Raw genomic sequence first — 17,401 nt, 5'->3', positions numbered from 1 at the left:
TAAGGCTTCAACATGTGATTTTCCTGACTTGTGGAGGAAATACAATTGGTATCTGTTGTATATGTCACCTGGAGAAATTGTTAAAAATGCAGATTCCTGGATCCTCCTGCCAGAGAGATAGATTCTAAAAACATGGAATCACTCTAGACTATTTTGATACAGAGGGGGCCGCATATCACTTGGAGAAATATTATTTTAGGGGTAATTCAATCCAAAGGAATGGATAAAAAAGCAGGGAAAGGATTCAAGTCAAAGAAGGCTTTATTATATCTCCCTAACATATGGGGAAGTGTGTAAAATCTGAATGTCTACTACTCTGTGCTAGATACTTTACACATTATTGCAATTAATTTGTATAGTGGTCTGAATAGGAAAAGTGAGTATTCGGAAGCCCTCCCACACTTTCCATAGTCTCATAGTTAGCAAGTTGAGGAGATAGGATCTGAACCTTAATCTGTTCTATTTCATGATACAATGATGAGGCAAAACAATCACAGTTATGTTAAAAGGAATCTCTGAGCAGATGAAAATCTGGACATATGCACGAGGTGAAATGGGAGAATTATATTCTATCTGTAAGATATGGCTGTTTGTGGATGAAATGACATGATGCTTTTACTGTGCTTATTACATCTCTAAATAACCAGTATTTATTGTTATCTATTATTATCATTTTTATACCTTGCCTTCCTTTATCCTAACCTCCCACAAATTCAAAGTGCCTATAAGATGTGGGTGAGCGCCCTCATTTTGCAGGAGAAAAGACTATGCTCAAAGAGGAAAAGTAATGTACCCAACTTACTTAGGTGAATGTATGATAAACCTAAGTCTTGATTTGTCTTCGGAATTCCAAAAACGGTATTTTAATGCTGGACTTTCTGACTTAGAGTCTCAGCTAGATCCAACCACATTCAAGCATCAAACAGAAAAGGTGGAAGAAGATTTTAGTCTTTATGATTTTATTTAGTTCTAAAGGTATAAAAATAAACTAAAAAGTGGTAAGTACACAAATGCAATAATGTTAATTCAGGAAAACTGTTTTATAAAATTCCTATTTTAATAATTATCCATGCTCATGAAAAATAGGATTTTTCTTCCAAGTTGAAGGAAGTACGTAGAATTGTAAGTCAAAATTATTGTATATAGGGGCGCCTGGTGGCACAGCGGTTAAGAGTCTGCCTTCGGCTCAGGGCGTGATCCCGGCGTTATGGGATCGAGCCCCACATCAGGCTCCTCTGCTGTGAGCCTGCTTCTTCCTCTCCCACTCCCCCTGCTTGTGTTCCCTTTCTCACTGGCTCTCTCTATCTCTGTCAAATAAATAAATAAAATCTTTAAAAAAAATTAAAATTATTGTATATAAAATGTCCTTTAATTGCTATTTTCTAATATGAGAAATGATAATATTTGATTAATTATTTTAAAGTTAAAAACTAAAATATGTTTTATCAATTCATGCTTTCAATGCTTCAGGATTTCAGATATCACTGTAAGTTCATTTTCAAATACATGCATAGAGGTTGTATGGTATCTTAAAATTCTATTTCTGATTTAACTATTACCAGCTTGTGAGACTCAGTGTGTTCCAACAGGCTTACAGCTTGTGGCTAAAAATGTTAGTTACCATGCTCATTGCTTATGATTTTTATTTTTATAGGGTTCTACTGGATTTCCTGGATTTCCAGGCGCCAATGGAGAGAAAGGTGCACGGGTATGGTATATTGCCCTGGACTATCGAATATCAGTGTTCTTGCATGAGTACCTTTCTCTCAGCACTCGACTCACAGTGGACTGTGATTCGCTGCATACTGAAACTGTTTGAACTGTCTTTGGCAGGGTGTCGCTGGCAAACCAGGCCCTCGGGGTCAGCGTGGTCCAACGGTGGGTACCTTCATTTAAAATCATGATTTTCATTTTTCTGTCTGGATTTAATTTTCCAAGATAATGTCTTCAAAAATAAAAACTGATCCTGTGCTTTTGGCTGTGCTTGGCACCGGATCAGTTTTATTTTTTGCTCTTCTCTGCAGGGTCCTCGAGGTTCAAGAGGTGCGAGGGGCCCCACTGGGAAACCTGGCCCAAAGGTATTATGAGTACCCCTCCCATTTGGGTTTGCTCTCAGTTCCTCTTCAGAGGACGAAAGCCAGGAGAAGGAATCAAAACTGATTTGTCTTTTCTTTTCTTTCTTTCTTTTTTTCTCTTTTGTTGTTGTTGCTGTTGTCAGGGCACCTCAGGCGGTGATGGCCCTCCCGGTCCTCCTGGTGAAAGAGTAAGCATGATATAGTAGCATAATGTAAATTAATATTAATATTTTGCAAGTGTTTACATTTCTGGGAAAAGGTACATATGCACAAACATGTGTCTGCAAAAACATGTATACAGTAATTTGCAAAATCTAGACAGAGTTTAAAAAATACCTGTATTTTTCATTGACTTCTTTTTAAGGAAAGCAGAATTAGTTATGTACTACTAATTTTGTTATCGAAATGAGAGTAATATTGTGCATAATTGCTCTATGATGTCACTCTTAAACTCAAGCCAAAACAATTTTTTTTTTAAATGTCCACGTAACACCTGTGCCTTCTTCATTCCCCTTGCTTTCCCTATGGATGTTCATTTTGTCCATGGCACTGGAAGCAGCATTACGCTGGTAAAATGCAAGCTCCCAGTAGCCATTAAGTCACAATCGATACACATTCAAATCAAGATAAAACATCTATTCCAGTAAATAGAAAAACTATTTAGCAAATTGATTTTCAATTGATATAAAATAAAGCTAAATATACATGAGTAAGCATGCCCTTTATTTGTTTTCTTTTGGCAAAATACAGAGTGTTTTGTAGCCAGAGTTTTTGAAAGCTATCTTCTTGAAAGAATTTTAAATATAAATTCTGTATTACTGTTAAATTAGTCTCACTTCTTAATATTCTATAGCAATGGTCAGTATTATGCAGTCGTAGTAATATGTTTTTTGTATATCATTGCTTAAAATTTATAATAGATGTTTCACCAAAAGAAAAACAGAAACACCTTGTGATGTTTATACAAAAACACCTGAGAGTAAGTAGTTTTGGGGGGGCAGGGAGACAAAGTTTCTATTTGTGACAGAAGTGTCAGTAGATAAGACACAAGAATAAACATTTAATTATGGTTGTTTCAAGGTTTTGGGTCATATTTAATTAAATTAAACTTCTACTAAATGTTTCTCACTGTTGATGAACTAGTCCCAAATTGGGCCTATTCTGTACATTTTGAGTTAATAAATAATATATACATTTGAAAAATTTTATGGTCAAAGTCATCTTAAGAAGATGTAGTTTACTTAACATGGCTAAATCATTAAATGGAGTAAAACTATTTCACAAATTATAGCAGAACCAGGAGTTTTGTCTTTAAAGCACAAACTTTTTTGTGCTCATATTTTGTGTATGGATTCCAAAATATCACGATCAACCATATGTACTTACAATTTTGGAGCATAACACTGTGGCCCAACAACATGATTACCTGTAATTGTAAAAATCCTTTGAGAGTAAGAAAGTATTTTTTGGGGATCAAAATAAAGGTTATCACAAAAAAACTTTGAAGTAAGCTGGTAACTATTTTCAAATAACATTCATACATTTTAAATATACAGAACACATTTCCTGTGTTCTGTGTAGTTGATGAAACCTTTTATCCCTAATATATCCTCATTTTCTGCAAAGGATTTTACCTCTCATAAACTTTTCAGTTATGTCTTAGGCATAGTTGAAGAATGACAGAAATATTATCATTAAAATATTTTCTTCAAAATATATGACTTGGGAAGTTTAGGGGGAGAGTTTTGTAGTACCATTGGACTAGAAATGGAAATACCTATTTCTGCCCATGACTTCTTTAACAATATATTTGTTTATAAGTATACACAGTATTATATGTACATATTATATACATGCCTTAGGATATTTTATATATATATATATATAGGATTATATATATATACTCATTAGGATATGCTGCAACTTAATATAATTCCTCATACTCGTGATTTGCAGATCATGGATGTCTGTTATTAAAGACTTCGTTCATAGCTTTTAGTTGGGTCTAAGATCATCAGATTTAGCAAAAGCAAAACAAAACAAAATAAAAACAAACAAAAAGACTAAGACACCCAATTAAATTAGAACTTTTATAAAAACGACAGAATAGTTTGTGGTGTAAGGATGTCCCTCACAATATTTGGGACATATTAGATTATTAATTATTTATCTAAAATTCAAATTTCACTGAACTAGGTATTTTATCTCGGAACCCTGATTGGTTCCAACAGGTTCCAACATTATCTTTACACTGAGTATGTATTTTCCATTTCACTGAAAAGTATTTTGATTAATACAGACAGAACATGTCAACACTTTTTGTGGAATTTTATAAAGACCCACTTTTTCTTTATATTCTTTAGAGAAGTGACTTTTGAAAATTTTTTCCTTACATAAATTTAAGTTCAAAATCAAATTTATTTGAAAAGGAGCCAGAATTTAAAAAGCAAAGAAATGACCTTTTAAGAAATTAGAAAAATTGAGCTTGCTATATAACCTTAAAAAATACTATTTTTAAGGTTTGTATTTAAAATAAAACTTTGTTTATAATATTCTTAAGTTATTATGATAGATACTGAAGAATGATAGCTTCATGCCTTAATAAGAGTACCAAAATTTGGAACTCCCAAAAGTTGCCCAGTGTTTTGGGTAATCGCACTGTGATATCTATTTATTTAATGACATATCTAACTTTGAAGGTTTTTTTGATTTTAAGTTGGGATGCTGGTAATAGCAATAATTTGTGATAATTTCTTAACTAACATTGGCTTAAAAATGATAATGACATTTCCCTTGGAAAGGCTAAACTGTAAATTAAAAAGAGTAAATTCTATTAAAATCTAATTTAGTAAACTTTATTTTTTATTTAAATATAAATAAATCTATTCTAGTTGAGTTACTTAAGAAATCTTTTTATATTACCTTCCATTTTATATATATTTCTGTTAGAAATGTAATTGTTATATTCTGGGAACATAAAGGATTATCTTTACCAATTATTTTGCTGTTTCTATAATAAGGTCTACTTTCTGCATTTTAAAGATATGTAAATATGAGTGTTGAATAATATAGTTAATTAAGCATCAAGAACAATATTATAAATTTTATTTGAATTGAATGTTAACGAGAATGATTATACAATAAAATGTTATCATCTTGTCTACAAAAGAAATTTATATATGAATAAAATGAAATATTGACATCTTCAAAAATTAATTTTAAATATAGAAATTTGTTAAAGTCTTTCTGGATTAGCCACTTGTTTTTTTGTTTTGTTTTTTTTCTTTTAGTTTTGTTTGACTGGAGCCAGAACATGTGTAGAGTCAATTTAAAAAATAACTTTTTGGGGGAAGGCTATGGAATTGAAATACTTCTTTTTAGGGATGTTTCCAACCAATGTTAAAAGTCCAGCATCTGTGAAACTTCTTGATACATCTATGTTCTGTTCACTTTTAATATGAATTCTAAATATTTACAATTTTCTTGATTTAAGACCACTGATGTGATGTGTGGTTTTGGGTGCTGAATAATGTGAAAAATCATGCACTTAGCTTGTGGATTAGCATAGATTATCCTGTTGCATTGCCTCAGTTTGTCATTATGGTGAAGAAGCTGTATGCTATGTTTTGGTTCATCTGTAGAAATAAACAGTAAAGTATAAAGATGTATTTTTCAAGGCATAGTCTTAAATTTCTCCACCGCTTTTTCTTTTCAGGGCCCTCAAGGACCTCAGGGTCCAGTTGGATTCCCTGGACCAAAAGGCCCTCCTGTAAGTGCCATAGGTTTTCTTAATCTTTCTCCATTGGACAATGTTTCCAAATTTTTGAGCTTCATAGTTTATATTTTAAATAATTTTTAGGTACAAATATTGATGAAAATTCTAATAAAAACAAAATTGCAATTGATAATGTCAAAGAATGTACATTTTTCAATTTGTTCCATTTATTCAGTTTCAGTTTATTGAATGTTTCTGATGTAATTCAAATATATCTTAGTAAATATCCTTTCAAAGTATATCAAAGACAGAAACAACATTGCATGGGTGGTATTCTCTCAAATATTCCTCTCCTGCAATGAATATTACTGATGGCATTAAAAACTGTTACTCATTCTTAAATATTTGTTTTATCAGTATTTCTCTTTTGTCTCCCATCACCCAGTGTATCCTTCAAAATATCACTTCCTAACGATTCTGTAGTATTCTGATGTTACTTACATCTCATTATAGTTTATTTGTATTTATTATTTTTGTCTCTATCATGCATTCTTTTAAACAATGTAATGCTAACCTTTACTTCCTGAATTATACCCTTTTATAAAATTTGCTCAGATATTCAAATATCTTCACAAAGTTAATGAAATCCTTTATTCTCATACTTAAATATTCCTGGGGACATAGGACATGCTCAGTGCTCAGCTGTTTTCTGCTTCTTTTCTTAGCAACTACTCAGAACCAGAATTAACTTACCCACTATTTTAGTCCATTTTGGCTCCTATAACAAAAAAAACCCAACCAAACAAAACAACACACCCAGAGCCCAGACAGCTTATAAACAATAGAAATTCATTTCTCACAGTTCTGGAGGCTGGAAGTCCTAGATCAAGGTGCTGGCCTGGGCGGGTGAGGGCCCTCTTCCGGGTAACCGACTTTTTATTGTATCCTCACGTGGCAAAGGGGTTGGGGAGCTCCAGAGCCTTCCATGTCACTGATCTCATTCATGAGGGTTCCACCTTCATAACTTAAGCACCTCCCAAAGGCCCAACTGACTAATACCATCACCTCTGAAGGTTAGGATTTCAACATATGAATTTCAACATACGATTTAGGATTTCAGCATGAATTTCAACACAGAGTTTTGGGCCATAGCACCCGTGTGTCTAAGGAAGTTGTTCTCAAAGTGTGGTCCTTGGGTCAGAGCATTGTAGCACCACTGGGGATTTGTGAGACATGCCACCTCGCTCAACTAGAGGGGCCCAGTCTGGGTTTAGCAAATTCTCCGGGGAGTTCTGATGCACGCTCAAGTTTGTGAGCCAGTCTTCTGGTCTACACTAGATAATGCTATGCAAACTCTAATGTGCATACAAATTGTGTCGGTACCTTGTTAAAAATGTAGATTTGACTTAGTAGGTCTGGGGTGAGTCTTGAGTCTTGACATTACTTGAAAGGTCCAGGTGATGCCAATGCTGCTGCTCCATGGGCCATACTGTAAGTGACAAACTAAAAAATATTTTGGCTGAAAATAAAACCAGCATAGTTTGGATATGATCTACTCAGCAGGAAGCTAAGTATTGTTAAAATTTTCAGTCAATAATTTGAGAATCAAATGTTTTTTCACTGTAATAATACAGATAACTAAATCATTACTAGTAGTTTTACTCACATTCTGGATATTTTCATTTGGAGGCTCACTGATATACATTTTTCAACTGAATATTCTCAACTGATTTTGAACTGAATCTTTTTGACAAAACCACAGCATTCACCTTGTGTGAGGAAGGTATATGGGACTTTTTATATATGCCAGTATTTCAAAAATTGTATATACCAGTTCCCTATTTTCAAATAATTGTAGTTAACCAAATATAGCCCAATAACAATCTTGCATAAAGAAAAGATTCAGAAAATTCTGAACTAAGACGTTAAAATTTTAAATAAATGTTGCATCTGATTTCATTATACTTTTAAACATGTTGAAAATAATTTGTAACTAAATGAATATGGGTACCCAATTTTTTATTGAATTGAATAACCCTCAATTTCACTGATAACTTTCAAATGTGCCTTTTAGCTCACATCTTTAAAAAATGAATTATTTATCAAGAAATACTGACTTATAGTAAATATTAAATGTTGAAGCAATCCCTCACTTTTGGCAATAATTTTTAGACATTTTGTTTAAAATATTGTTTCAACACTAACAGTTTTGCTTTATTACTGCAAACATATCAAAAAGGACTGTTATCTATATTACAGTATTTTGTATAATGCAAATAGCTAATATTAAATATAAAATAGTATCGATACTACCTGCATATAATGTTGTTTACCCACTATCTCAGTTTCCTTCCAAATGTAATATTGTCTTACAAAGTTTCACATGTAGAGAAGTGAAAATAGTTACAAAAATGATTATATACATAGGACGTTTCTCATAAGTATTTTGAAACCATGTACATAGATCATTGTTTAGCAACATAAAATCCAGTGATATGTATAACTTCCACATTATCATACCATTTATATTTGTACATATTGTACATATTGCTAAGAATTGTTTCCTTCATGGAATGTAATTTTAATGTCAAAGAAAGCCATTTGACCCATTTTTTCCTCAGACTTTTTCAGTCCATTCTCTCATGTATCTTTCAACAAGTTTTGAGCCATTAATCATGCATGCATTTTGTCTCTAAGAAGTATTAGAAGCATAATAAATGCCTACACTTGAGAAACATGCAGTCTAGTTGGAGAGACATGACACTGTTAAGGAACATTGCTTTCACTGCTAAACAAAATGATTTTTATACTCTGTTTCTGTGACAAGTGAAACATTAGAGCATGAAATAAAAGTACCTATTATTTCTCTGGTATGCAGTTTTATAACATTTAGGACAGAGTGCCTTCATCTCTTTCATACAGAAAGAAGAAATTCAGGTGGAGGGCTAGAGCCAAGCTCCCTTTTCTACAAATTAATTGGCTCATCTTCATTGTAATCAGAAAATGTGTATGCGTGTGTGTGTGTGTATATTTTTATATATAAATTCACACAGATACACATACATAAATGGATTATGTGCTTGGAATGTTCATGTTTAGAGTCTGTTAATCTCATGCCAATGTCAGGATATTGTTACCCTATTTAAGAAGAATTTTAACTTGAAGTGATTAAGATTTATAACACAACTATTATGACATACATTCTATTTATAGAAGAGGAAAAATAAAAATTTAATTCCAAAGGGAAGTGAAAAAATATCCTTAACATTTATTTATAAGAGTCTTTTCACAGATTGCGTTGCACACTCTCATTTCGATAAATTTGTTGCCACTGCCCTTCAACAACATCAAGGGGAAGTCTCTTTTGACCAATAAAATCATTATTTTAAAATTAATGCCATGAAATTATTTGGTAATTATTCTGCTTTATCTTATTGGATAGTAGTGTGGGGCCATTACAATTATTTAGAATTAATCACTTAATATTTGAAATATATATTTAAATCAAGAAAAATGATGATGGTATGAATTCTTTATGTAGTCTATTAACACTGTTCCTCACAATATGTAGTAAAGTCATTAAAAATCATGTATTCATGCCAAGGTGACGTCATTGTGATCTAGGACCACCATTTTAAAGGGTTATAATATTTTGCAATAAAAGTGTAATCTATGCTTCCCAAATCAGCAAATATAATGAGATATTGAAATTTATATTTACAGATTTGCCAGAAAACATGGAAATGGTTTACGCTGATGGCAAAACACATCATATGAGGGGCATTTTAGTAGAGAGGGGAAAAAAAAGCCTCATTCATATTTACTATCCTTTAGCTGCCACTCTCTGTGTTTTCAGTTAAAACTTTTACTTCTGCCCCCAATTGACTGCACATTTATTCCCATATGTATCAAAATAATAATAAGCTACAGAATTTGTTTTTATTTACTGTTTTGAATTACTGAACTTACATGGAGCCACTATGAATTAACTACTTATATCTGTGTTTCATCTTTAAACTGAGGGCAGAGCTAACTCTTATATTACTGTACACCTAGTGCCTAATACATAAATATGTAATAGATGGTTTTGAAAGAAGAAATGGTTCAATGTTGGCCAAAAATGTTTTGGGGCCTTGGTTAAAAACATTCCAGTTTTGGTCTTTTCAGAGGATGTTACTAGTATCACTGAGGTGATCCTGGGAAACATGAGCAAATCACTGAGCAAGCAATAATCTTGTGAAAAGTCATAAGAACAGTCATTACTTACAGCTGCTAATTCACATGGCAGCCAGGGATGAGATGGGATCAGGGAGCAGGGCTGGGACTAGACACTGTCAGGAGGTCTTTCTCCTGAACTGTTGGAGCCAGCGTCAAAGAAGTCTTACTCCAGTGAAACAAAGCTGTCAGTGAAAATAATCTTATTTTGAAACAAAGCCTTTTTTCTAACTCAGTATAAAAATAATTGATATTTTAAAATAGATTTTTGTAAATAATGCATTTTTAAGCTAAATAAATTTCATTAAATGATTAACATAGTGTGAAAGGTGTATCTGTTATCATTAAAAATGTTATTAAAATGATCATTTCTCTTCATTTATCCAGAGGTGAGAATATTTCTGCCTATACCTATTAAACCTGTTTTGAAATCTGACCCCAACACTTAATGGTTTCTGAGTAGGGCAAATAATCTATAATGCAGACTAAAGAAGCAATCTATTTCTACTAAGGATCTAAAACACAGGAACCACACAGAGTTGTTTACTTTAAGTGCTTAGTTAATTGCTTCATTTATTTCTTCAGTCATGACACAGACAGCATCCTTTAGAGAAAGTGATAACATAGTAGATTTTCTGTCCAGTGCTTAACAAACATTCTGTGTCCTATAGGATATTTAAGAAAACTCACTGGGAAAATTTGGCCCTGATGACTTCCAAAATTGAGCATTGCACCTCACCTTGTTCCCTTTACTTGAAGCAATTGAGAGACAAAGTGCCCTTGTTTATGTTTGTATTTCTTCTCATTCTTACCAGTTAGAAGCTCAGACCACCACTAGAGGACACTATCTTTCTGCTATCCAAATCTTGAGGTGCGGGAAATTGAGTTAGGGACAGATCACCAAAAAGAGGGGAAAAAAGCTCATTTGTCAAGTACTGAAGAACTAAGCCTTTTTGTAAAATTAAAAATACAGATCTGTGTGAATATGTTTTTAAAAAATAGATGCTAACAAAATCATTTAAATGTAAAATGTTCGTAATGGAGTTATACAATTTTCTCTTGGTCACAGTTACGGATAGAATAATCCTAAAGAGGTACACACACATACTACCATATATAAAATCAACAGAAAATAAAATTACGACACCTAATGAAAATACGATGAGAAAATTGTCTAACAGATTACATTTAAAGTATAAACAATTTCAAGAAAGATTTACGACATGTGGTATTTAATATTTGTGATTTCAGGGGCCACCTGGGAAGGATGGTCTGCCAGGACACCCTGGACAACGTGGAGAGACTGTAAGTGACCCCGCTCTTTTGACTGAAATTTTCATCTCTAGTACTTCATCGTTTCACAGAAAGCTACTTTATTATTAACAGCTACTTTCCTAGGCTATGGACAATGGAGAAATTAATTTCATTGAAATCTTTATTTAAAAATATACATAAAATACATAAATAGACCCAAATTTGTATCCCACCACAAATGAATATACTTGAGGATATGGGGTATTACTTGATTTGACTGTCCTTATTGTCAATAACAGAACTTTGGGGATGAGTTGACGGAGAAGACCCCATTATCTTTTGGATACTTCTACAAGGTTGTCCACCTTAAGCCTTTCACAAAAGTATTTGTTTAAAGATATATTCCATCCAACCCTATCACACGTTCACTCTCTAAAGGAAACACATTACACCAAGCCATGCGTTTAATAAGTTCTTCTATCCAGAACAAAGGGATGAAATATTTTCTGATGTTGGAACCAGAAGTCTATAACTGGGTAGAAACTATGTCAAATGTCTCTTCTAGCCTTAGTAGGAAAATGTAAATGAATAAAATGTAACTGAATTTTATTTTAAAATTATGAGGACTATAACATGAAATAAATTGTCTGAACAACTTTTGTGAATACAATGATTTGGGCAGGGGGGAGGGAAACTGGCACCTTAAGTATGGTTTAAAAATCCCAGTGAGTTTGTTTGTTTATTCTGCTACTGTTACAGAACCATGTGCCTGGCTTTTCCAGGGGGATGTTAATCTAATCAGAAGTTATCATAGCTTAGCACGTGTCCTTGGACTCCATTCTTGGATCTCACCATTGATTAATTTTATCCAGATTTCTTAAGGAAATCACAACACAGACTAGCTTTGATGATGTGGTTCAAAGTCATTTTAGGACACGCAGCCAGCATGAAGACATATGAGTTGCATTGCAGTGCACAGAGCAACAAATCTGAAAACAGGATGATTTTTTTGCGTAGGATAAACAATCTATCAGCAGCAACTCAATTCCTGTTTTGCTCACCAAGCGATGATTCTTAGTGCAACAACTTCCTCATTTTAGTCAGGTTGTAAGCTTCAAAATCTTGGATTTCAAAAGCAGAATCAAATATGACTTAGCGAGACCAAAGAGTATAATTGCTCGGTTTCCTCCCGGGAATTACATCTGCATGAGGAGCATAATATAAACTCGTTAATGGAGAATCCATACTCAGATTTGCAAACGTACTCTCATTCAAATCTTGCAGTCAATCATTTTTAACTAAGTCATTGTGTAACTTTTGTGGGAGTAACTCTAGAATATTCTCAAAATGTCTTTTGAAAAGGGGATACCTAGAGAATAGGCATTGTAATATCCCTTATGTCTTCAATTTAATCAAGACCTTCTGCTTCTATCCAGAGGAGCTATATTATATATAACATTTAAATTTAAACAAAGCATATTACAATAGCATATTAACTAGTGATTCTAAGACGGATACTTTCCTCTAGTAGTTTCTCATAGACAAAGGTTAGAATTATTTCTGGAAAATGTATTCCTGATTTCAAATCCACTTTTAAGAGCAAGAGTGAATCATCCTCTATTCAGCAACCTTTCTTTCTCACCTTGTTCTGTGCTGACTGGGATTCAAAGGATTGCCTTGTACAAGAAAGAGTCAGAAACTAGAGTAGCCGTATGTTACTATATATGTGTCACCTTATTTTCTTTTGTTATATTTGAGATTTGTCCCCAGTGAGAAATCCTTGAATTGAAGTTTCATTCTGACATTTTACAATTCAAAGCTTTTTAAGGCCACCGGCAAAAGTGCAAAATAAATTATGTTATACTGAAAAAAAGCAAGTTTGTCTCAGGGACACACTGCCAAATCCTACAGTCATCCTAAAATTAACTTAGTCTCCTACAGATTATCAGAATAGGAGTTAACGTTTTTATTGGGTCTTACAGCAGACCGAATGTAGCAAATTGATCTCCGTTTTCAGGGACTTTGAAAAACATAATTTAACTTGTTATTCTAAAATTAAGTGGCAAGTATAGTCTTATTACACGACAATATTGAACAAGCACACTCCACTGTGAACTACAAAATTTTCTTGTACATGGTTTATTTGTGTCACATTTATTGGATATTTGCAAATACTCTGAACGTATTAAAGGAACAGACATAATATAAACAGTGCTGTCCTCCAGCTTCTCCCAAATCAGTCACCCACTCAGATATCCTAACACCCAAGGTTTTCTCTTTCCACATTTTTCACAGAATTTCCTCAATTAAGCATTGTTTTTTAATCACTTCGTTTTCATTAATTATTATTACAATCATTTTTTGTATGCTGTTCTTGCTCTGACAGTTACTAAGGAAAAAAAAAAACAAACCTTGTAAGACCTTTTTTTTTTTCTTCAAGTTCGGTATTGCATTTGTATCTTCATGTCAAACTTAGTGATCAGAAATTGGGAGAAGGCGTAATCCAGACAGAGGGAACAAGCTATACAAATACGTGGTGTATGGCTATTCAGAGAAAGGTTAGAAGATCAGCATGGCTAGAATGTAAAACACATTCTATGATGTATTCCCCTTGTATTAATTTGTTTTGCTATTTTTTAAATATTTTTAAAAAGTTTTTATTTATTTATTTGACACAGAGAAAGAGAGAGAACAAGCGGGGGGAGTGTCAGGCAGAGGGAGAGGGAGGCTCTCCACTGAGCAGGGAGCCCTAGGAGGGGCTGGATCCTGGGACCCCAAGATCATGACCTGAGCTGAAGACGGATGCTTAACCGACTGAGCCACCCAGGTGCCTCTGTTTTGCTATTAAAAGTGGTTTCTCAAGACAAACTCTGTTGGTCTCAAGAATTAATGGTTTAAAAAGTGGAAGGACTCTGTTTTCTTTCCCTGAAATGTCAATAAAATTACAAACACAGGTTCTTTTCCTTTTTCCTACTTATAAAATTTTGTTATTATAAATAATTTAATCACTTATCTGGAAGGTTGCGATACAAACACCGGACTACAGTTTCTGCCCTTTGCTTTTCAATCTTATTATTTCCAGTCACATGTTGCCATGAATACTTTTGTAGACACTACTTGCTTTAACTCAGTTCTGAAGGTTTTTCTCCCCGTATTTTGAAGCTACTTCTCCAACTGTTAAATGTAAGTTAACTTACATGGAAAGAAATTTGCCCATCATAAAACAGTCATACACAATGAATAACCCACAAGTCTAGAGAAATACAGACACCAAAATATATGCTCAAAGGCTTTGTTAGTGACTACCTGCTGCTTACGTCTACCAGGTTTTATCTCAATGGTTGCATTATTTACAAGGTACATTTGTAACTGCATTTGGGGGGGGGGGTTAAGAAAGAATACTGATAAAATGCTGAAATGATTGCTAATCAGGCACAGTGTTCTTTTTACAAATGTACTCTACATCCTGTTTTATTTTTGTTTTTATTTTGTTTTGATTCTATTATTTTATGTTGGAATGCAGGAAAGGGAAATGCATTAATATCACAGATGATAGATTTATTTCTGTATATAGAACCAGTGGACTGTTTCAAGAATGTCTGCATCATCATTTATTTCATCCATAAACATTCTTACATTAAAATCCTCGCTGTGATGGGGCACCTGGGTGGCACAGCGGTTAAGCGCCTGCCTTCGGCTCAGGGCGTGATCCCGGCGTTATGGGATCGAGCCCCACGTCAGGCTCCTCCACTGTGAGCCTGCTTCTTCCTCTCCCACTCCCCCTGCTTGTGTTCCCTCTCTCGCTGGCTGTCTCTATCTCTGTCGAATAAATAAATAAAATCTTTAAAAAAATAAATAAATAAAATAAAAATAAAATAAAAACCTCGCTGTTGTTTGACCAAGTGGAATAGGGCTCAGAATACGTTTTTCCTCTATCTTCATTCCATTGTCTTCTTTTCTTTTTTTAATTTTATTGAAAGTAATCATTGGACTATTATGTGAAATAGTGAGGATGGTAAATTTAGAATTTTAAAGAACACTGGAATAGAATAACTCATATTTAAGCATTTAAAAAATAAGTATTTTTAGGGGTGTCTGGGTGGTTCAGTCAGTTAAGTATCTGACTCTTGATTTCGGCTCAGGTCGTGATCTCAGGGTTGTGAGATTGAGCCCCACGTCCGGCTCCATGCTCAGCTCATGCTTGGGATTCTCTCTCTCCCTCTTCCTCTGCCTACCCTCCCAAAATAAAGAAATAAAAATAATAAAATAAAATAAATTTAAAAAATAAGTATTTTTAACCAAAAAGTGACTTTGTTTTGACATGAGTTATCTTACCAAATTTTAACTTATGCTTTTGTCATGTATAACTTTAACAGATTATGCTTTCTTTCCTTAGGGATTTCAAGGCAAGACTGGCCCCCCAGGGCCAGGGGGTGTCGTTGGACCGCAGGTATGTCCATTTACTTTATATCTCTAATAAGATTTATTTTCCTGTTTATATTTTCATCTTTTCTATGCTGTATAAAATCTGCCCATTTTATTATGATTCAAAATGATGTATTTTAGATTTTACATCACATTTAAATAAATGCAACTGGGCTACCTCAAATAAACTTTAGCAAACTATTACTTAGCTGAAGAGATTTTTCAGTTGGCTGAATAAACAAAAGAGAATAAAAGAAATAATGAAAATTAAGTCAGAAAATTCACAATGAAGTTAACATGAAAGCCTGACCATAGTACTGTCTGCGAAAACCAAAATGCTTTATTAGAAAGATTGACCATCATCTTTCCCCAGAATTTCAAATACAAAATGACTTCAGATTTCTGAGTATAAATTAGATTCAGATGTAAATATATTAGAAATATAATATAAAACTTTGAAAACAGATTTTTTCCTTAAATTATAATATTTGTAGAATATTTCATGTTTAAGATTTTTGTCTTTATAACAATGATTTCCATCAATGATAAAATATTAGTTTGTAATCTTTGAATATGTCTAAATAATGAAAGTGACAGATAGCTTTTTCAACATAGGTGGCAGAAAGAGTCTCAAAAATTGATGCAGTAGACTGAATTGTAGAATAATTTGTGAGAATAGGAAATATTTATTCTGGCAAAGTGGTATTGAATGGAAAGAACGCATTTAGTTTACTCAGCTGGAATTTCACCCCTGCTAATCACAAATCATCGCAAAAGAGCAAGAGCAGTTGAATAAGTGTTTTAATTATTTAATTGCTTTAAATAGTTTTTTTCTCAGCCTATAATTAGTTCTTAAGACTTTGTAACTCAAATACACCCACACACACAAACACACACACAAATGTGCACATTCAAACATACATATAAGCAGAGAAACAAAAAACTGCATCTTCTTTCTAGGAGCATGTGTGACAGAGGCAAAAATGAAGAATTCTTGGAGTGATTAATCATTTAATTCCAGAGATGAATCCTGAACCTAGGGAAATGCTATTTATTCTTTTATAAGAGAAAAATGTAGCATGCATGATTTTTTTTTGCATTCTTTTTGTGTGTGTGTGCTGAAGAACTCTTTTTATTTTAAGATTTTATGTATTTATTTAGAGAGAGAGCATGCTGGCAAATGAAGGTCAGGGCACAGGGAGAGGGAGAGAGAGAATCTCAAGCGGACTCCATGCTGGGCGCGGAGCCCCATGTGGGGCTGGATCTCACGGTCCTGAGATCAGGACCTGAGCCAAAATCAAAAGTCAGTTGCTTAACTGACTGAGCCACCCAGGTGCCTCCGTGCTGAAAAATTCTTAACTGCTTACCAGTTTTAATTAAAAAAGAAAAAATACTCCTTCAATAATTAGCTACCCTTATTTTTTCATTTCACGCAACTTCATGGCAATTTTCAGTGAAAAAATATAACTTAAAGAATGATTCCTATTATAATCAATATCCATGAATAGGAATGGAATTAAAGTCCAAATAGAATGTAGACATCAAGGGGCTTAACTGAATAGTTCAGGACCTTACCCCTTTGAAAATTCATCTCTGCCTAATGTAGACATCTGGCTTCTGAGATCTTTGTTGTTATTGTTGTTGTTAAAGTATCAGATGTTTTACTGAGGATGCATTTCCATTGAGTTAGTTTTCTTTATTGATTCTTTTAAGAGAG

General features: G+C 33.5%; 1 protein-coding gene across 2 annotated transcripts in view; it reads left to right on the top strand.

Annotated features, from left to right (window-relative positions):
* COL11A1 (collagen type XI alpha 1 chain) overlaps positions 1–17,401 on the top strand; it is a 188,095-nt gene that overhangs the window by 104,668 nt on the left and 66,026 nt on the right. For both annotated transcript variants that reach the window (XM_045801647.2, XM_087866138.1), the window contains 7 exons: positions 1,655–1,708; positions 1,834–1,878; positions 2,025–2,078; positions 2,219–2,263; positions 5,791–5,844; positions 11,257–11,310; positions 15,656–15,709. In XM_045801647.2, the coding sequence (XP_045657603.1) occupies positions 1,655–1,708; positions 1,834–1,878; positions 2,025–2,078; positions 2,219–2,263; positions 5,791–5,844; positions 11,257–11,310; positions 15,656–15,709 (360 nt within the window). The remainder of the gene's footprint in view (positions 1–1,654; positions 1,709–1,833; positions 1,879–2,024; positions 2,079–2,218; positions 2,264–5,790; positions 5,845–11,256; positions 11,311–15,655; positions 15,710–17,401) is intronic.

Source organism: Ursus americanus, chromosome 12, assembly GCF_024610735.1.
Source record: "Ursus americanus isolate L20-20 chromosome 12, mUrsAme1.1.p, whole genome shotgun sequence".
Lineage (NCBI taxonomy): Eukaryota > Metazoa > Chordata > Mammalia > Carnivora > Ursidae > Ursus > Ursus americanus.
This window is presented reverse-complemented; position numbering and strand designations above follow the sequence as displayed.